The 22,945-nt window shown below is 42.0% G+C and overlaps 1 protein-coding gene across 4 annotated transcripts in view; it reads right to left on the minus strand.

The window, feature by feature from the left end:
- Positions 1 to 22,945, minus strand: part of Asph (aspartate beta-hydroxylase) — a 226,064-nt gene that overhangs the window by 105,650 nt on the left and 97,469 nt on the right. For all 4 annotated transcript variants that reach the window (XM_045143382.1, XM_045143383.1, XM_045143381.1 and 1 more), the window contains one exon: positions 15,731 to 15,772. In XM_045143382.1, the coding sequence (XP_044999317.1) occupies positions 15,731 to 15,772 (42 nt within the window). The remainder of the gene's footprint in view (positions 1 to 15,730; positions 15,773 to 22,945) is intronic.

Consider the following 22,945-nt stretch of genomic DNA (forward strand, 5'->3'; position numbering starts at 1 on the left):
TATGATAGTCTTGTGTAGGTCAAGCACTGTGAGGTCATGGATATCCAGGCCATTTAGTGTCTGTTGGAGCACGTTGTAAGGAGTCCTACCCTTCCTTGGCTCTTACATTCTTTCTGCCACCTCTTCCACAATGGACCTTGAGCCATGGAAGGTGTGATTGAGATATTTGCCTTATTTATTTATTTGAGAGAGGAAAAGCGGCAGAGAGAGAAAGGGAATGGGTACACCAGGGCTTCCAGCCACTGAAAATGAACTGCAGATGCATGTGCCACCTTGTGCATCTCATCTGGCTTATGTGGGTCCTGGGGAATTGAACTGAGATCCTTTGGCTTGGCAGGCAAACACCTTAACTGCTAAGCCATCTCTCCAGCCCCAACACTTATGCTTTTTAAAGCAAGCATTCAGAATGAAGCTTGAGAATTATTCAAGTTTATTCTGTTTTTACTTTCCTTATGATCACAGGAAACTAAGATGTGCCCACAAAACGGACCGCTTGCACAAGCTTACTTGCTGGCTATAGCACAGCTGTCTCAGATGCTTCTCATTGCAAGTGTGGCTGCTGGTAGTGTACATATGCTACCAGCAAGGGCCACGATCAGATTTCGAGTGCCATCTGCTGTTCCACTGGAGCACTGATTGTGTTTTAGACTACAGATACTAAACAAGAAAGTTTTAAATGGCTTTTTAATGACATTCACAATATACACTGCTTAGTATATCCCTAATTATACTTAATAATATAATTGGATATTAAGTATTAGACTAAATCAAAGGAAAGTTTCAAGAAGACCCATGACACAAATGTTATTTAAAACACACACACACACACACACACACACACACACACACACACTCACTCACTTCTCCTTACCTCTATCCTCCATCCCAATCCTGCCCATTATCATTATCTCTTCGCTGATGACGGCAGTGGTCCCCTAAGTGGTCTCTCTGCTTCCCATCTAATGCAGGCATAGTCAGAATGAGGCTTTGAAAACCTAAGACAGAGCCAAGGGTCTACTGTTCAGTCTCCCATGAAGAATACACAGATCCTCATGGTGGCCTTTACAGTCTTCTCTTAGTCCTCCTTTTCTCTGATCTCACATACTCCTTTCTCAGATTCTTTTTATTTTTTCTGTGCTTATGTGTGTGCAGGTGCCTGCATGTGCATGGATATGCAGGCCAGAGGTTGAGACTGCATACCTTTCTTAGTCATTCTCCACTCTATTTTTGAGAAAGTGTCTCTCAATGAACATGTAGCACACCAAGGTTGTTCGACTGGTTAGTCAGAAAGCTGCAGGGATCACCCTATGTACATGTTCCCTGCACTGGAACTACAGGAGCTCACTACCATACCTGGTTCTTTTCCATGAGTTCTAGGGATCTGAACTCTGATTGTTATGCTTGCGTGTCGGACATAGGCACAGCCCCAGGTTAAAGCAAAACTAAACTGCCAAATACGACTAAGGGCACCAGGCAATGGAGAGGCCACAGCAGTCTGAAAGGCCAGACACATCTCGTGTCCCAGACTGGCAGGGGAGCTCCTCCCCCATTTTCAGGGGTCACAGTGAGCCTGGAACCTTGAACAAAAATCCCAGGCCTTTAGATCCGAAGGAAGCAGGGCCACCCCCTCTCCAAGCCCAAGACACCTGGACATCCTAATAAGACTTAAGAGGGAACTCTATATGGTATCAGCCAGCAGCCTTCACACTGCCCATCCCCACCCCCCTCACACACACCAGTACCTCTTCTTGCCAGTACACAGATCACTTGACTCTCTCCCTATGTGCTAGAATGAATGTCCCCAGGCATTGGCAAGTAACCTTTGAATACACCAATCCCCTTAAGACCCTCTTCCCACTCTCTCTCTCTCTCTCTCTCAAGTGCTTATAAAAATCTCAGTCCCCTGATATATAAATGAGCTGTTCTCTGAAGCTATCTCCTGGATGATTCTTCCTGTCACATTCACAGCTGCTCAAGACCCTGCTCCACAGTCATGTGGACACCTTCGGGAAGCTGGTACGCAATGGCCTCCAGAGGATCCAGGGACCCCACAGCTAGCACTGAACAGGGACCCTCTGAGACGTGCCAGGGTAGGTGAGTGCTCCCCTGGAGTGACACTGCCCATCTCAGAGATATCAGTCCCCTCTAGCCTTGCCTCCACGTTTTAAGGGCTGGCATGTTTCTCTCTTTCCTTCTCTACTTTCAGTTCATGCCATAGCGAGGGACCAGACATGACGCACTGGCAACTGACATCTGTTTGCCGAGACCACTCTTCGGCATTGACTGAAGGCCAATAGTCCTCTGCCTGGACCCCAACAGCCCTTTTGGGCATTGGCAAGAACGTTCTATCTATTTCTCTCCAACATAAAAGCTGGTAGCCTGTAGGGCAGGATGCCAGTCTCTTAAACTTGTGAACAGGCTTGCATCCTGACCATTGGGGAAATCCCTTACAGTGCTATTCAGCCCTCAGGAATGCTGCCCTCTGGTCTTGGAATCTCCACTCTTCTATTATCATGGGCAACATTGCCTCCCACCAAAAGGAGTCACAGATTCACAGAGTAAGGGCTCTCCTGAATGTTAGGGGAATTAAGATCTCCCAGAGAGAGGCTGTCTCCTTCTGGGAAGAACTCCTCCAGATCACCCCTGGATGATTTCTGGAGATCCATATGACCCAGACATGTGGACCTGCATAGATTATCTAGCCAGGAGATGGGAGGTTCAGGAAGGTTACCCCCCCCCTTTTCTCCCAATCATAGCAGCTGTTAGGGAATATATTAGTCCTTCTAAGACAACCTCCATGGTTTAGCAGGTAAGCACTTGCCTATTAAGCCCAAGGACCCTGGTTCAAGACTTGATTCTCCAGGACCCACGTTAGCCAGATGCACAAGGGGGCACACGCCCCTCTGTTTGTGCAACACAAAAGGGCTCACAGCCTCTTACCTGACCCCTTACCAGATGGCCTCCTACAGAGACCCAGCAGACATCTTCCTGGCCACCCTTGAGGAAGCAGAAAAATTTCATGCTAACACCCATGTAAACCTTAAGGGATTACAATCATGGTTCCCCAAAATCAACTCCAACATATACTAAAAACATGCCAGTCCTGCCTGTGCCTCACTCATAACAACATCTGCCCTTCAGATGATGGGCACTAACTCCTGAGGCCTAAAGGCCAATGCTCTTTGGCAGATTGGCATCACTCATATCCCCAATTCAGTCGTCAGAAATATGTCTTTGTGACAGTGGATACTTACTCCCACTTATATATGTGCCTCAGCACAAACAGGAATGAACTTGAAGGACTCAGGAACCAGATGGACGCCATGACAGGCTTCAGAGTCCTCAATAGGCCTAAGTTTCTGTTTCCTGGCAAGGTCTAAATTGTTATTTTCTAATGAGGGCCGGATTAACAGTTACTGGAAACTGATTACACCACACATTCCTGTAGTCACAGATAAGTTCAACTCCCCTAGCCCCAGCCCGCCAACTTTTAGCCCGCCAAAATCCTAAGCCAATCAGAAAAGTACAAGTGCAGTTACTGTTTACATCAACCAATCATGTACCCATCCCCTTCTATGTTCATATCCCTATAAAAACCCTACCCTCCTGCCACTCGGGGCTCTTGTACAGATCCACTGCATTGGTGAAGTCAAGAGTCTGAGCTTAAGCCTGAAAGAAAGTTCCTTGTCCATGCATACGTGTTTGGTTCTCTGTGGTGGTCACTGGGGGTGCCAAGAACTAGGCATAAAAACTTATACATCATATGCTCTCTACCTGTGCCATGATGGGTGTCCCCCACCAAATAAAAGCTGATAATGGCCCGGCTTTTGTCAGTTCCTCATACAAAGCCTTTTGCATGCAGTAGATTACCCATCATACAGGAATCCCACATAACCCACAAGACCAAGGTATAGTAGTAGAAAGGACACACCAAACCTTAAAAGCCCAACTTTAGAAACAACAACCCAACACCTATCTGCCCAATCTTCAGTTAGCCATGGCTCTGACCACTTTAAACACTTTTAATATATACAAAAACTCCAAATACCTGCCCCCCTTCACCCTCCACTGGCATACACCAGAGACTGCACCTCCCATTCTGTTGCAATGGCAAGATCACTTAGATGTAATATGGAAGGGACTAGACCCCACCATCACCACCACAGGAAGGGGATTTGTTTGTGCCTTACCACAGGACCAGCCCAGACCCATTTGGGTATAGGCTCAAAATGTCCAATTCCACCCCACTGAACAAAGAGATGGCCCACTTGACGTTGACAGATCAGAGACGGAAGAAATGGAGGAAGACCCCACCGGCACCACCTTAAAAAGGGAGCCCCTGGAGGATGTTCACGATGTTGCGGATGCAGCCAAAGCCATATGCCCGCCACAGGCCTCCCTCTCTGCCATTTTGTTGGTGGCTTTAACAATCTTACATTCCAATGCAAGTGTCTCTTTCACTGCCTCTCTCGCTGCCCTGCCCCATCCTGTCCACCCCCCTCCCCTATGCAGTATGGAACTTTGAAGCCTAAGAGACCTATCAAGGGGTCAATAAAATCATTAGCTCAGGATATTGTACTACTAAGTACTGCCAAGACACTGTCACCTTCCGTGTCTATCCTAAGTCTGTGATTTGTGTGGACAGCATGGCATGCTTCACCTGTCACTAAACTACCAAAATGTTCCTTAAAGACCAGGACTATTATGGAGGATGTCAATACAATTACTGTGTCATTGACAGTTTTAGGCATCCACATGTTGTCTTTAAAGCCTTCTTGAAAACTAGGGAATGTACATTCTCCATACGAGACACCTGGAATGAGCGTTGGAGGATGGGTGATGGGAAAACTCTATGTAATATCTACTACTCATCATCCCCCTTTGGTACTCTTCATATTTCTAGACAGTATGTCCCTGCTTCCCACCCAGGGTAAGCCGTCATATTCTCTCACAGGAAAAACAAGTCACAGAAAAAAATACAAGCCACTATGACATGTACAATATATCCAATATGTAGCCGACCTTCTCCCCTTTACTAACTGTCCTAATGCTTCTAACGGCTTCTTTTGTGCATCTCCTACCTGTCCCCTGCTAACCGCAGTCCCCATTAATGCCACCCTTGAATACTCTACATCTGTAACAAGCTATTCCCCATCCTGCCTTACTGACCTTCCCCTCTTTGATTCCGGACAGGGTGTGCCTCTCTGCCTGCCCAGCTGTAAACTGACCAGAGCTGCATACCTCCTCAATATTTCCATAACTAGAACCACTTGTGTCAAGACACCTACTCTCCTTTGGTGCAAAGGGGTAACCACCTGATGCATAAATATGTCCTCTCCCACTTATTGTTCTCCAGCCTTGATTGATCCACAGGTGTATCCCTACAAGGAAGAAGAAGCAGCCTTCAAACTCCGAGCACATCACCGGAGAGAGATTTTCATCCCTCCGCATGACGCTGTCCCTGGGTGCCTCTGGAGCTGCAGGAGTTGCTTTTGTCCAGACCAACCACCTCGAGGGAGACTTCCAAATCAAGCTTCACCAGGCCATGTTATCTACCATCAACAGCCTCAAATCTCTCCAGCGACAACTGAAATCTCGCAGGTGTGATACTTCAAAATCATTGAGCCTTAGACCTCATTACTGCTGAACATGGGGGGCATGTGTGGTCTTGGGAGAAGAATTCTGTTTGTTGTTTTGTTGTTGTTGTTAATGAATCAAATGTTATTGAACAAAATGTTAAAACTCAAAAAACTCTACCAGGAGCTGTTTGACCACTTCAAGCCTGAGGACCCCACTACCTGGCTCTGTAATGCTTTAGTTACTTGGCTTCTTCCCCTCCTTGCTATAGGAACCCTATTACTTGTAGCCCCCTGCCTCATCAAATTTCTCAGACAACAAATAATTAATATTGTTAAGGTTGCTACTAATCAGGTCCTTGTGCACCATCTAGCTCTATCTGAACCTATGATAGACTATAAAGATCTCACTCAGAATGATGACACTGCGTCCTTATAAAAATGAAAGGGATCTGTCAGGCACAGGCAGGGGCCTGGGTTAAAACAAGCCTAAACTGTCAGACATGATTAATGTCTCCAGGCTACAGGGAAGTTGCAGTAGCCTGATCTGCCAGACACATCTTGGGTACCAGACCAGCAGGGGAGCTCCCCCCCCACTTTTTAGGGGTCACAGTGAGGCTGGGCCCCCAGACAAAAATCTCAGGCCCTAAGATAGGCAGGAAGTAGGGCCACTCACTTCCAAGCCCTGGATACCTGGTGTCCTGATAAGATTTAGGCTTCATAGCCCTGTGACCTTTGGCCAGTTGCCTAGGGAATTCCTTATATGGTATCTGCCAACAGCCTTCTCACAGCCCATCCCCCTGCAACCCATACCTCTTCCCACCACTACACAGATCACCTGACTCTCTCCCTATGTGTTGGAATGAACGTCCCAAGGCATTGGCAAGCAACCTTTGAACCTACCAATACCCTTAGGACCCTCTTCGAGCTCTCTACTGCTTAAAAAAACTCACTCCCATGACAAATAAGCAATCTGTTCTCTGAAGCTATCTCCTGGGTTTCTTCCTGTTTCACTCACTTCTGCTCAAGACCCTGCTCCACAGTCACCTGGATGCCTTCAGGGAGCTGGTACGCAATGGGCCCCTGAAGAAGCAAGGACCCCACATTTATGTGAGAAGCCCTCACTCTCACATTCTTCATTAGCAAGTACCTGTTCACCAATACTCACACATGGAACACACAGTCCACTGGTCTCAGGACCAATGGTCTCTTCCCCACAGTTGAAGAACAAAATGTCACAATACAGAACAAATGTCACCAAGAAGATTATGTGTAGAGTAATGCCTTCTGCCCACTGGCACTCTCTTCTTTCCCTATTTCATATTACTTTTCACACTTCTCACTGCTACTATACTCTCATATTTACCAATTACATATCTAATTCTCCAAATACATTCAAATCATAAGTACAGGGCTAAAGGCCTCAGTCAGTATGGAAAAGGCTTGCCTCACAGGCATGAGGACTTTCGTGTGAACCCCAGTAGCCATGCAAAAAGGTGGGCACAGCAGTATACATCTGTAGTCCCAGCCCTTTCCTGAGTGGTAGAGACAGGAGACTCAGCTGGCTTCCCATTCTTACCTAATCAGATTGACCCTGTTTCAGGAAAAGATAGAAGGTATAACTGAAAAACGACAACCAAAGTTGTGCTCTGGCCTCCACAAACACACACACACACTCCCTCATACACAAACATGGAGACACACACACACACTCACCCTCCCTAACACACACATATGCATTTGCATACCCCCTCCCTCATACACAAACGTGCATACACACACACACACACACACACACACACACACACGCACACACAGGTAATATATATATTAGGCATCCCTAATCTGTAGACTGGAATCACCATGATACCATACACAGGTGGAAGAACACAAAAAGTATTTTATAAAATACCTCATGCAATTCATATTGATAAGGCATATATAAAACATAAAGGAATCTTGTGTTGAGACGTGGGTAGCATCCCAAAGACATTTCATTATGTACATGCAAATATTCTAAAATTTGAAAAAAAGTCCAAAATCCAAAACACTTTTAGCCTTAAACATTTTGAACAGGGATTACCCAACCAGTGTGAGAAGAACAAGGATTTCATTACTATTTTAACCCTGGTTCCTAAATTGCACTTGATTTCCAGCACTACAGGTGTCCCAAGTGTGACATCTAAGAAACTGTCTACAGCTCCATGTTTTGTGGCTGTAAAATACAGAATACATGGGAAAAGATGACATCCAGTGGAGAGAAACTGATATAGCAATTTTATCTAAAACAGTTATAAGTTATGATTCAATTTAGGAACCAGACATTTCCAAATGAGAACCTACTCTACCAAACTAAATACATCTGATTCTTTAAGAGATACTCAATTAATTCTAAGTGAAATTTGTGTCTTCCTTCTCTAAATAATAATGCCTCATTACTTTTAATATATTTCTGCTTTGAGATAGGATCATGCTACATAGTCTAGGCTAGTCCTGAACTCGTGATTTTCTCTCTCAACTTCCTGAGGGCTAGAACTACAGGTGTATGCTACCACATCAGGCTCTCAAGGACGTGGTGGAAAGACATAAGATAGGTAGAAAATTAGCAAATCTGATATTCCATTCTGAAGTAAATTTATTATTGCCACTTTAAAATTTTGCTTTGGCAGGGCATGGTGGCACACAACTTTAATCCCAGCAATCAGGAGGCAGAAGTAGGAGGATTACCATGAGGTCGAGGCCACCCTGAGACTACGTAGTGAATTCCAGGTCAGCCTTGGCCAGAGTAAGACCTTACCTTGAAAAACCAAAAAATAAATAAATAAATAAATAAATAAATAAATAAATAAATAAATAAATAAATAAAATAATAATAATAATAAATAAAATGAAATTTTGCTTTGTTATTAGGAAAGCAAACTCTAAAAAGTGGGGAAATTCATGCTGCTTGCTTTTGTACTACATTCTCAAAATAGAGGGCCTTGTCTACTTTTCCAGGTAACATCTGCTGAATCTATATAAGCCAAAAAAAAAAAAAAAATCCACAGGATTCTCAGCTGATATTTTGTTCAAACAAGACTTTGAGTAATCGGTGGTGACACAGATTCACTATTTATCTAAATGCTTTTATTTATTTAAAAGAGAAAGAGAGAAGCAGACAAAGAGAGACAATGGACACACTAGGGTCTTTAGCTCCAGACATATATGCCGCATTGCGCATCTGGCTTATGTAGGCACTGGGGAGCTGAACCTGGGTCCTTAGGCTTCACAGACAAGTGCCTTAACCACTAAGCCCTCTCTCCAGTCCTATTTCTTTTCATTCTGACTAGTCCAGCATTCCGTCCTTAATGAAATACTGCAGTTAGATTTTTAGATTTTGGGGATGGTACTGACTTCACCCACCTAAATATTTTATTCAGATTTTTGTGAGACAGGGTCTCAGTCTGTAGCCTAGACTGCCCATGAATTTACCATCAACCTGCCCCTGTCTCTCAAGTGGCTGGGTAGTACTACAGATTTTGCCACAAGACTGGGCTGCCATTGCACATGTGAAATGATGGCAGGATGCCAAATCAGGTATGCGCGGGAGCTGCTCTGTTCCCTCTGCAGGCCTGACATGCTAATGCCCAAGCTCCCCTGGGAAGTCCCATTAGGACCTGAGCCCCAGAAGATTTGACACTGCAGTGTACAGAAGGCCATGTGGTTGGAGGGGCAGGTAGCTAAAAGTAAAGCTAGGGTTTGAGGGTCCACAATAAGGCTCAGCACCACACTAAGTAGGAAGTACGGGCCAGGTCTAGAAGGGTTCTTGCATGTATCGATAATAAACCACACCCGCAGCTCCTCCTGTCCTCTCCTATCTTTGTAAGACTGCAAGGGGTGACCCCCCAGCGGGAAGTGCAAGAGAGCACGTGTGAATGAGGGAGGGCTCTGACAGCACTGCCTGGGACGGGCATGGTGTCCCAAACACTGAGGCTGTCCTTCCTGCTGCCATGTGACTGCTTAGCTATCTTGAACTCTTGGCTTGCTGTGGTGTTCACCTTCTCGGGCCTTCTTTCCCTTTTCAGGACCCATACCAGCCGATCCGTGACCAGCGTCACAGGCAATAATCTCAGAGCACAGATCAGTTTCTGCTTCCTGTGACAGCCCAGGAGGGATGAGGCATTCATGCTGTCAGCTTACCTTCTCAAGAGAACAGTGCCTGGCACATGGCAGACACCCATATTTAAGGTAATAAAAGCATGTGACTTGTTTCTGTGAGTGATGTGTGGAGTATAACCATAAATCATTAACACAATTCCATTTGTTAAATACAGTTCCTCTAAGAAGGCCAATCCTCCTCCAACACTCCTTCTTCTTGCTTAAGTTCGGTCATAATGATTGGGGTTTCAGCAGCTCTTTTGGTTATGGACTAATGGTAACAGAATGGATAGAGAGGAGCTTGGTCTTTGTGAGCCAATAAAAGAGCCCTATGTAGGTTATTAATGTTTATAAGAAATAAACTCTTTCTTTTTAAGCCACTGAAATTTGAAATGTTTAAGATGCATGTAACTGAACACAACAGCACTGGAAATGTGGTGATTTTTCAGATGGATCTGAATGTGATGATATACAACCCAGTTCTTGAAATGGGGAATGTGCAGGTAGCGGCACATAAGGGAACCAGGATTTCTTAAAAGGACCATTATCCTGAATAATGTAGGCCATGAATAAAAGACGACAATGATTCCATCCCATTTCCATTCTGTATGGAATCTGGGCTCTTGAGAGACTTGATTGACAAGATACATAGATAGATTAACCACAGTCCACTATGTCAGTAGTCTCTGCTTTGGAGTCACATGACAAAGTACTCAGTGGACCCAGACACACTGGGCAATGTGGACTGGACCAATGACTGCCTCATATATCTAAACATATTTGATTAAAACATTCCCCCTTATTCAGAAATTATATGTGACTTACTTTGTGGGCTAAAGTACCTTTGCTTTTGTAATTATGATTAAGTGTGGATCTTTTTTTTTAAGTCTTGTCTTTACTAAATTATAATGTTGGCAAAGCTAAGTTAGAGTTCCAAGTCAATGAAGTAAATTACTAACTGGAGTTACTCCAAGTCCAAATTTTTGGATACTAATGGTGGCTGGCTGAATGTAGATAATAATAGCAGTTACACTTTCTACAGATGTTATTTTCACCTTGTCCTTCTGCTAAGACATACGCCCTGTGAGGACCAGGACCCGTTAGTTACAAGGGGTAGGGATGGAGCTCAGTGGTGGAACATTTCTCTAGCGCACAGTAAGGCCCTGATTTGCATCCCAAGCGACAAGAATGCACCACAATCAGTCAATAAATTGTTTAAATAAAGATTTTCTTCCTGTGGTTATTCTACGCTCCAAATGTTGTGAGTAAAATTTCAAACATCTAAGGCCTATGACACACATGTGCCCTAAGGTTGGACACATGAAATCACAGGAGACCATGAAATTGGACTTGTGTCTTTGGGGACAATAGCATAGTTGTCTCATCTTTCTTTCCTTCTTTCTTCCTTTCTTCCTTCCTTCCTTCCTTCCTTCCTTCCTTCCTTCCTTCCTTCCTTCCTTCCTTTTTTCCTTTCTTCCTTTCCTTCTTTCTTTCAAGGCAATCTCCCATATATTCCAGGCTAGCCTTAAGTTCCTAATCCTCCTGTGTCAGTTTCCCAAGTGCTGGAATTACAGGTGTACACCATCACACCTGGCAACAGTGATTGTTTTATCCTAACATCACCCAGTGGTGTCTCCACAGATTCATACCCTAGTGACAGTTGAATTCTGATTCATATTCCTACAATTTGCTACAGTTTGCTTTTTCCAAAGCCTCTGATGCATTTTTATATTAATGCTTAATAATTTTAAAAAATAATAGTTCTTTTTAACAGGCATTTACTGAGTGTCTCAGGTGTGGGGAACATGGTGCTGATGAGGTCAGGGAATGCCATAGTGAGCAAAACAAGAAAAATTGTGTCCTCTCATAATTCCATTCCCATGGGAGGTTTGGATACTAAACATTAAATTATCCAACATATTACATGGTGACAGTGTGCTGGTAAAAACAAAGAACGGGTACAGGAGGACAGGGAGAATAAACAAGCTGCAATCCTCAATTAGATCAGAGTCCAGAGATGCTTCCTGAGAGGGAAACAGCAGATGACAGAAAGCCAGACATGTTTGTATCTAGGAAATTGGTTTAGCTTGAAAGGTGCAGCTAGTGCAAGGCCGAGGCCTGTGTGTGGCTGGCACTAAAGCCAATGTGCCTATAATCATGAGAGCCAAGTAGGGGTCATAGCATGAGGTTGGAGAGGAAACCTGTAGAAGAAAAAGAGGGGGAAAACAGACTGTGATGCACTGCAGAGGACTCTGGTTTGCTCTGAGGAATAAAAGAAAATGCTGAAGGAGTCAGGTAGCAGATTATGACTTAGGTTCTAAGAGCATCCCCACAGTTGCTATGTTGACAACGACCAGAGTGACATGATAGTAGCAGGAAGCCTAGTAACTACTGCAGTTATCTTTGTGTTCCTGGGACAAATATCCGACCAGAAGCATCTTAATGGGAGGAAAGGGTTTATTTTAGGCTTAAAGAAATTTCATCACGGTAGAAGCTGGTTCTCTTCCTCGTACACCCACAGTAGAGAGACAATAGCCAGCACAAGCAAGCATGAGCTGACACTGAACTTAGTGCCAAACTCAAGACCTGCTTCCAGTAACACACCTCTTCCAGCTAGAGGCTTAACAAGAAGCATCATGTGAAAGGCCATGCAATTTGATAGACTGTGAAGAGGGGAAGAAGAGACCTATAGACAGAGAAATGCTAGGAGGACTGAATCCTGGTATCTGCAGTGTTAAGGCCCAGGAAATAAAGAACACATAACCACTAAGCTTGTGGAGGAGCCAACAGGAGAGGGATGAATAAAACCCAGGGGAACTGGGAAGAGGAGGCAATGAACCCTCCTGCTGCCAATGTGCCCTTCCTGCTTGCGTTGTTCCCCCTACCAGGATCCATGGGCTGTTCTAGCTGGTTATGAATGTTCAAAGTCGGAGGTGAAGAGCAAGCAGAGAGCTTGTATGAATATGAAGACAAAGCTAATTACAGTCACCTATATCTGCAGTCTCCATGCTGGGATGTCATCGAGAAACACAAGGAAAGTACTAGAAAGAAATAGCCACTTACTTTGAAAAAGAATTTGAACATCTCATCAGAAAAAAAAAAAAAAAAAAAGCATGGGTTAACTGATCATGGTCGCCCACTACGCTATCAACTGGGAGCCAGTGGACACTACTCATGAAGGACTTGTCGTGATGTCTCTCATACTCAAAGGGTGTCCATTACGCATGTTATACTGACACGCAGATTCTGGGCTCCTCTTTATGAAGACATTTCTAAAATGTTAATTATGTTTATTAAAGATTTGGTCACTCATCTGTATAATCACTATTTTTAACTATATTACAGCTTTTAACATTAAATATAGTCCCTGAATCTGAGCAGGTTTCAGAACTCCAGTGAAAACTGAACTATGATACTATTGGGTTATTGCCTTAGCAACAGATTAGAGACAATTTCTATTTCACTGTACCTGTGTGTCTTGTCAATAATTCAGTTCCTTAGAAAAGATATTACCATCTAGGTATCAAATGATATATACAGAAAGAAAATAGCAGCAAATAAGCCTTCCTGGTTTTCTTCATAAACTTGAAAATTACCAACTCTTTTTCAGGACAGTTCTAGAAGATTAAACTGTAGGTAATCACTGGTATGATTCGAAATCTCCAGATGACTTTGCAGTTTAATACAGCTCAGATCATAATTGGGGGCACAAGACAACATTTAATAAAAATAATCAGATCAGCTGCCCTATAATCAAATGCAAATAGATATAAACACAATCTCCAAAACCTGTCTTTTTTATTTTATTTTAGAGATAGCGAGAGACAGAGGGAGAAATAGAGAGGGAGAATTGGTGCACCAGGGCCTCAGACACTACAGTAAAACTCCAGACACTTGTGCCACTTAGTGGACATGTGCAATCTTGCACAAGCCTCACCTTTATGAGAGTGGCTAACATGGGATCTGGAGAGTTGAACATGGGTGCTTAGGCTTTGCAGGCAAGCACCTTAACTGCTAAGCCATCTCTCTAGCCCCCAAATCTGTCTTTTTAAGTGAACATTATACAGGAATCTAAAGGATTAAAGTCTTCTGTGACATAAAGCATCTGTAATAGTTTCTGGTCTCAGCTGAGCAGGAAAGAGGGGACAGGGTAAGCAACTCCATGTACCAGCTACATATGAATGCTGTCCCCCCTGGTTACCTGCATGGTTTGCATTAGTAGCAGCATGCTGAGGGCCAATTTTAATGCCATTCGCTTCATTCTTAATGTCACATTCCTTCTTGGGCTTTTTTTTTTTCATGAATTTATTCTACCATGTTAATGTCTATTCTACACTGGAAGCAATCTTGACAGACAGGACATTTCTCTGAAGGGAAGTCCTTGTTCTTGTGTAAAAGCTTTACTTCTGGTTTTACTTCTCTCCTAGCTTCTGAATCACATTTCTTTGTCCAGTTCTGGTGATTAAACTAAATTAATTTCCTGCCCAACAACCATAATGACCATGCTGGAGCTAGGATGCTGTTGTACCCTGGCCGTCAAGTGGCTGAATGTGTATCTCTTCTGGTAATATCTTGCACTACTTAAGCCCTGCTGTACTTCTGAAAAGTAACCTTGGATACAAGGGAAAAAAAAATCCTGCCCTGCAATATCGTATATATGGAGTTTTATCTGAATCCACTCAGTTGTTACCTCTGGCATATTGAATTCCACACAGAGTGTGTGGTCATGTACCTGCTGCAATGTCCATAGCAATAAGCATGATTACCAACACACATATTGCCATGAATGCTACATTTAAAGAAACAGGTATATGCCATGACCTCAGGCATTCAGTGCCAAGGCAAATATCTCCTCAACCTGTGTCTGTCAGACTTTTACGTTAAAACTCAATACATGAGAATAACATTATGTAATATAGCCTTATCATCTCCAATTCATTCTTTTTGGTTAAAAGCTACAAATGGAGGCATTTCTGAACACAACTTATACAGCAAACAGCCCAAAGGCCAGATATCTGAATCCTCATCACAGAATATAAGGTTCATTTCTTTAGGAGCCATGTGCAGCATTCAACAAATTCTTTTGCAAAAACTCATATTTTAGTTTAATATTTGAGTGAGCTCACACTGCAATATTGAAGTTTTGCTTGTCATCCAGGAAGCTATGAGCTGGTTTCAGATCACAATGCATCAGGGATGACCAAATCTCAACTCAGTGAATCATCCATCACAAACCTTCATCTAAGTGTTGTCTGTCCTTTGTCCTCTTTGTAATGACACTATTAGGAGTCCTCCTTCATGATATTCCATTACAATGGACAAAGTTGTGGTGATTTCATTGGCAATTGGATGAAGTATGGACGATGTTTCAGTTTATGAAGCAAGTCACTTAGAAAAAAATCATGTTTCTCAGTGTTTTCCAAACAGCCATCTTGCTGTGGCTCTTCTAGCAGTGACCACAGGAGCCAGGTCAATGCTATGGAGCACCTCATAGTCCTCTGCCTGGGCCATGGCAGGCCGTGCCTTACCAATACCCAACCACACCCCCCAAAACTCACCAAACAGTACCCCGAACCCTGGCTCTCCACCCTGTTAACTATCAGGTCCTCAGGCTTGGCTTAACCCTGGCACCTGAGCTTGAGCTCTACCTAAACCTTCAAGTTCACATAGAATATAAATAAATATTTGTTGATAAAGTTATTGAAATAAAAAGCAGTAGTCATTTCTATTTTTTAATTAATGTGTGTGTGTGTGTGTGTGTGTGTGTGTGTGTGTGCGCGCGTGTGTGTACACCAAGGGCTCTTGCCAGTGCAGACAAAGGCCAGATGCTGGCCCAGCTTTTGGTGTTTAGCTTACAAGGGTGACCTGGGAATTGATCCTGTGCCACAGTCTTTTTGCAAGCAAGCATCTTTAATTGCTGAACCATCTCCCCTGCCTATCAATTTCTTTTAACTAGTGTTACAAAAGAGAACTGTCAGATTACTCTTGAATGATGTAATTTTTCCTTCAAATCTCACCTTTTTCTTTTTGATCTGGACCATCTGCTTTTCTATTTGATTCTGAAAATGAAAGATAAAACAAAATAAGTCCTGTGCACATCACTATTCAGTACTTCAAAATGTGTAATATTGAAATCAATTCCAATGCAAATAACTCAAGAAAAATAATTCCAGGCACTCAATTCAATTTTCCTCAATCCTGGATTTTTTTATGAACATCTTTACAAAGTATCAAAATTTGGGATCATGTGAATTACTTAAGTCAGTGAACATGAGTACGTATCAGGTTTCAAGCTTCAGGCTTCAAACTTTCCCTCATCAGTAACAGCATTAGAGGGGGCAATGTTCACCAACTCCTATGTGCTCTGTGACTGAGGGACATTCAGTTGAAAAAGAAACTAAGGTAGAGAGGGAAATAGCAGTAAAATTTGTTCAAAACTTGTATTACTCCCCAAAGCCAGAAGTCAACTTTTAAAATAGTCACTCTATAACTCTTTTTAATAGTCACTCTTTAACAGAAGACCACATACCATATACTACTTGGGATTGGAGTCTCTCTACACCAAGGAGTTCACGTATGCAAACATGACTCAATGGAGGAACCTGGGGTGGATCTCAGAGGTGCATCACCAGCTCCATTGCCGAGAAGCTGAAGACAAACCAGGAGCTCAGCTTTATCAGCCTCACACCAAGTTTCTCCCAGAATCAAAGAGAACAGTGAAACCCACCAGCAGCCTGGGCTTGACAAAGGAAGTTCACCCTTCATGTGGACAACAGGAAATGAACCAACTAGTATCACAATCTCTCTTCTGCATCAATAACCTTATACTGGGATTATCTGTCTAGTGACGGTAGGATCCAGCTAAGTCTCAAGGTAGGCCAATTGATTATAATTCCACAGGCACCCGTTGGGTTATGAGTATGCCTGTTTTAGCCCAGGGATGAGGCAGTTTGGAAAGCCAATACCAATCCTTAGACTGTGTCCTCTTCCCATTCTAGATACAGGACAGTGTGGGTGCAATCAAGGATGTGATCGGGGAACACTAATACTGATTACTTGATTTGTTGACCCTGAGTATATCACGTTCTTTCACAAGACATTTCCGTTTGGAAAGGTGAAAAATAAATCTGAGGCCAGCTTTGAGGCAAGAAAGGATTTTTATAGGTAAAATGCTCCTTTGACACCTCAGACAAAATGAAGATAAATAATGTTAAACTGTAGGGTATCCTGTTTGGCACAAGGCACATGGGGTTGATACATGCTTGCCTACTGTATCCTATGATCGTAAGACAATCTCTGTGTATGAAGGAAGAAGTAGAGGCTGAGCAATTACAGAATCCCCAATGCTGTCAAAGTCATTACATGACCTCATGGCATTATGTCTGCCCAATGTACCAATCAACATTTCCTGAAAGAAATGAGGGCTTGAAAGGCTAACTTTTCATTTGCAAAGCTCAGGTTTTATAAAGTTGTCTCATTGCACATATGACCTGGGCAGTGTGCCAAGAGTTAGGCATAAGATATGAAAAGCAAAATGGGGTGAAATCTTGAAGATTTTTGTTGAACTTCAGACCTTATCTATAACTTCCTTATAATATCAGATAGCTATACTAGACTATTCATTCAGTTCATATTAACTGCATTTAATGTCTACCGCATACTCCCATAGACAACAGGGATACAGCAAACAAAAATGTCAAAAACCAGTCTGAAGAAGTCTTTATGACGAAGCCTCCAGCACTCCATGCTGTCCCCTCACAGTGGCCTAAAATGACCTAAAAAGACTCAGAGAATAAGACTAGACACAACATGTGGGCACAGGTCATAAAGGGGGTTCAGAGATCTTCCTACCTTTAGGGGACAAATAAGGAATGAGGGGTTGGACTTGCTCACATTGCAAATACAAATACTAATGGAATATGGTGATCCCATGTGAGAAGGCCCTGGGACTTGATCAGATCTCCTTATGTCCTTTGGACCAAGATCCTGCCTTACTTGAAAAGTGAATATGGTTGGACATACTCCCAGAAACAAAAGCCACCATCTTCCTCCTCTCATGCAATGCTTAGGGTTAGGTGATGAGCCACACCCCAGACCATTCCAGGCCCTGTCAAAAAGGCCCTCTCCTGTTCCCTTTCTTGTGTTCCTTTCATCTCTCAGATTACATCAATAAGCTGAGTTCTGAAACTTCTGTTTGGATACAGAGACAATATAGAGTAGGCATTTCAGCCATTTTCATTGTTGGTGCCTAACTTTGGCTTAGTAAAGATGTTTTTTTCTCAAGACTCAGTTAACCTCATAGCCTTCTATTCCTCTACTTCTCAGGGGATCTTACTATGACAAAGAAGAAAATGACTTATTGACTAAATGACTAATTATGACACTTAAGTATATACGAGGCACTGTCCTATGCATGCAATACAGGTCATCCCATTTCACATCTCATCAGCCATGGAAGGTCATTATAATTTCACAGATGAGCAAGCTGAAGCATCAACTAGGTAAGGAATTGTGCCCAAGGTGATAAGAGTCAGAAAGGGTAGATTCCAGAGAAGATGTTCTTAATACTCCTACCACCTTGTGAAGCACAGTAGGTGAATTCTGAGCTCAGTGAGCCCAAAACTAAGGCAAAGAAGCAGTATAGGAAGACACATGATGTTGACCTCTGGTCTCAACACCCATGCATACACACCTGCACAAACATGTGCATAAAAAAACACACAGACCGTACACATACATCACACAAACAGTCACATGCAAAAAAAAATTTTTTTTTTTAAGTACTGGGAATACAGTTAAAGAGTAGAACACTTGCCTAATGTCATGGTTTAAATGTGAACTGACCCCCACAGACTCATGTATTTGAACCCTTGGTTCCCAGATGGTAGCACTGCTTGAGAAGGTTGTAGACCCTTAGTGACTGGATCCTTCCTGGAAGAAGCAGGTCACTAGGGTCAGGCCTTCAGGTTTTATATAGCCTGGCCCCACTTCCTGTTCACTCTTCGCTATGATGAGCCAACCTTCCAAGACTTCCCCTCCAAAAGAGACTATAACCCCTTAAAACATAAGTTAAAATAAACCCTTTCCTTCCTTAAGTTGCTTCTGCTCAGGTATGTTGTCCTGGCAATGAGAAAGTTAAGTAATATAATAGCATGTATCAGGCCCTAGACTCAATCCCAATAAAGAAAGTGAGGAAGGGATGGAGGGAAGGAAAAAGAGAGGGAAAAAGGAAAGGAGAGAAAGGGAAAGGAAGAGAAAGAAATCTAAAAATGGGGCTAAAGTATGCATTTCTTTGTGGATTTGGATACTAAATTTGGTATAATTGTCTAAAGTACCAACAAGTATAAAAAGAACCAATTTTGTTATATAACAAAATTAAAAATACTCCAAAATAATGACAAGATAGAGGAAATCTTTCTGTATTTTATTACCCTCAAATAACATTGAACAGAGGACACATTATTCTTAGAAAATACATTAAAGCTGCCCAACATGGCTTAGACTTGGAAAGACAAGGCTCATTAGTTCAGATATTTGGATTCTAAAAGTATTTGAAGCTGACCACAGCATAATGACTTCTTAGTGTCCTGAGTTCTAGAGATAGTGCTATACAAAAATCCAGAAAAACATATTTTAGTCATTCACCAGTTCTATGTCACTCCTGAGTTTCCCTAAAGAAAAAAAAAAGGCTTTATAAAAACTAGTGTTATATAATTCACAATATGAAGAGCTTTTTTGTAATTTGAGTATCAACTATATATCCCCATATCACAGCTTTAGAAAATTATTGCTTTTCGTATTGACTAATTTCAGGTTTAACTACATGTGTCAGCATGCAGAACACTGTACATTATAATGAAATCTGCAATGACAAATATTAATCTGATTTTACGCAGAAGCAGAAAATGTCACTCATCTAATTACAATCAAGAGATATCCCTGACCCATAAATGGAATCACTTTTTCTTGGCCTATTAAAAAAAAAAGTCTCTTTTTAAATGATGGTGTGCTACTGTTTTTTGGAAACAAAGAAATATTCTTGTCAGTTACTCTTTGTTAACCCAAAACAAGCCACATTAAAAAGAAAAAAGAGTCTTCTGTGTAGAAAGAAGAGGTTTCTCCCTTGTGACTCAGCAGCAGGCAAGGGGCCAGGTCAATGTTTCTCATGCATTCCAATTCACCAACCAGGCATCACTGACTTCTCCCTGTGAGCACCCAGGCAGGGATCAGGGCTGCAAGGGCACTGCTGAATCAGACAAAAGTACAACGATCTTTATGTCATACACCTGTAATTCATATAGCTTTTGTAAATGGTAAATAAATACTGAGTGAACTACCGCTAATATACGATCAATCTGAGTTGCTGAAAATTGCTTCTGCAAGTGATGCTCCTGAGGGGTTTTGTTCCTTTTGTCCCCAAAGAAACTGTAGCTTCTTCCCTTTGTGGTGAAAAGCAAATTAATGCTTCCAACTTCCACTGAAATACTAAAATTTCCACATAAGCCAGCTAAGAGCTATAAAAACTGAAAATCAGTGCTGCAATCTGAATACCTGAAACTAGTGTAGAAATGTTTAATAGAGTACCAGTGTAGATATATACACTAAACCTCACAGCTCATTAAGACATCTATTACAGTTTTTTAGAGTGCCTATGCAAGGTGCTCTTAATGGCTTTTAATTCCTGTTCAATGCAGCATTTGCACAGCTCAGTACAGCATAGTTGATGCTAATTATTAATAATATATTACAACCCTGTCAGGACACTTGTTGCTACATCATCAATATAATTATTAGCTCTTGTCTGAAAACACACACAAATACAGGTGAGAATAAAGCTGTTTCTTGCAGAAAAAGACAAAAGAAATCCAATGGATGCTATCAAGTAAGGACATGCAGGAGTGTAACATTACATGGTTTTGCTTCTAAAGGAAAATACAAAAAGAATACACTAAAATGCCAGTGGACTATAATTCACTCAAAACATCGTTAGTGTTCATTCACAAAGATCTTGATCTGTCATAACTACTTCACAAGATCTATCACAGCCATCTTTTGGAGCGTATGGTTAGTCTGGTCCTCCTGTGGTAGTGGGGGCAGTCTTTCTGAAGCTTTACGTATCTGCAAAAATAAGGGGAAATCTAAATTAAAGGACCAACCAGACACAGACTGTGAGACTGCTGCATTGTCAAGCTACTTTTTAAAAACCCACCAACTTCAATACATGCTTTTTGGGGTATGCTTGTTTGTTGCCTTTAAAAATAATACTTATTTGCAAGCAGAGAGAGAGAGAGAGAGGATGAAAATGGGCATGCTAGGGCCTCTTGCCACTGCAAATGAACTTCAGATATATGACACCCCTTTGTGCATCCGGCTTTTCATGGATGCTGGGGATTTGAACCCAGGCTGTCAGGCTTGGCAAGCAAACTACTTTAACTACCATCTCTCCAACCCTATCTCCTTGTTTTAAAGGATAATTTCCTAACAGAATAATAACTATTGATCTAAAGGTCCCTGGTCATTACTTGGCACAGTTGTTGATGGAAACCTGAGCTTCTTTACAGCTCTTGAGAATCACAACTGAATTGAAGAAACTTGATTTTCTTTCTTTCTTTCTTTCTTTCTTTCTTTCTTTCTTTCTTTCTTTCTTTCTTTTTTGAGAAACACAAGCATTGAATTTCTTTCTCCTTCCAATGTTTTCAGCATGTCTTATAGAAATAAATAGAAATCTAGCCTGGTACAGAAAAACTAAATACAAAAAGGATTTTAAATGGTGTCATATGCTGCACTTATAATAATTCAATGTTTAATGCTTTTTATAGGTATTTTAAAAAGAAGGAAAATCTACTTTTATCCAAATTTATATATATCATCACACCAAATTTAGTATCTGATTGGCTTTGTTCTTTCGGTGTTGAAATTATGTTATAGTACAGGGTAAGACAAGGAGCTTATGCACATAGAGGCCCAGCCACATTCTGATATAATTTCTAAAGCTAGAGTACTTATGGTTTCCCATGAATTTGTGTATCAGACATGCAATACAAAGTCATACTAGTTTCTGAAGGTAAGTCTCTTGGGCCACTCTGAAGATAAGGTAAGGTCATGAGGAAACATTGATGGTACTGATTGGTTTTTGAGAAGAGGAAGAAAGATAGAAGCAGACCATGCCTCACTACCTCCACCTAGTATGATGCAGCAGGAAGGCCCTCTGAAGCAATTAACTCAGGCACACACACCATCTCAAAACCTGGCCGGCCTTTTCTTTTGTTGCACATTGCTCCCTCCCCGCTACATTTCAACCAAGTCCCACCACTCACTCACAAGGCATCACATCTGAAACATCAGCCCCCAGCGCTGCCATCAGATTATTTCCCCTCCAATTTTCATAACATTGTGCTTCTGTTCCATTCCTTCCATCACAGTCAAGCTCAGAAGTAGATGGAGCAAGTTGCCTCCTGCTCATCTCTATCTCTTTGCTGGACTACTCTTTTCAAATGTGGACTGATCCTGTGATTCCTCAATTTGGAGTTTTCTTTTTTTTAAATTTTTTTGTTTATTTTTATTTATTTATTTGAGAGTGACAGAGAGAGAAAGAGGAAGAGAGAGAAAGAAAGAGAGAGAGAGAGAGAGAGAGAGAGAGAGAGAGGGAGGGAGAGAAAGAGCGCACCAGGGCTTCCTGCCACTGCAAACGAACTCCAGATGCATGTGCCCCCATGTGCATCTAGCTAACGTGGGTCCTGGGGAATCGAGCTTTGAACAGAGGTCGTCAGGCTTTACAGGTAAGTGCTTAACCTCTAAACCATCTCTCCAGCCCAATTTGGATATTTCTAGTGGCTCTTTGTATGTTACTTGTGAGCCCCAACTCAAATTGTCAAACACTGTATCAGAGACACTATGAGATGCCTGCGTACTTTTCCTTTCTACCACATCTTCTTGCATCCCAACTTGTCATGTTTCTAGAAACATGTTATATAAATTCAAGTCAAAATATGAGCTTAAGAAAGGTAAAAACTTGTGAAAATAATAAAACTTTCAAACTTTAGAAATCTTATATTCAAAATGATTAACTTCTGATTTCAGAATGTCTTAAGAGTACTCTTTACACCCTCTCTGAGAGTATAACTACACAGCACTTATAAATTTATAAAGAAAGAAGTAAAAACTAAACTACTAGGTGACTTGCTTTATACTATAAATCACAACTAGCCTCTACCATTCCTGAGTCCTGAGTG

This window comes from Jaculus jaculus, chromosome 2, assembly GCF_020740685.1.
Source record: "Jaculus jaculus isolate mJacJac1 chromosome 2, mJacJac1.mat.Y.cur, whole genome shotgun sequence".
NCBI lineage: Eukaryota > Metazoa > Chordata > Mammalia > Rodentia > Dipodidae > Jaculus > Jaculus jaculus.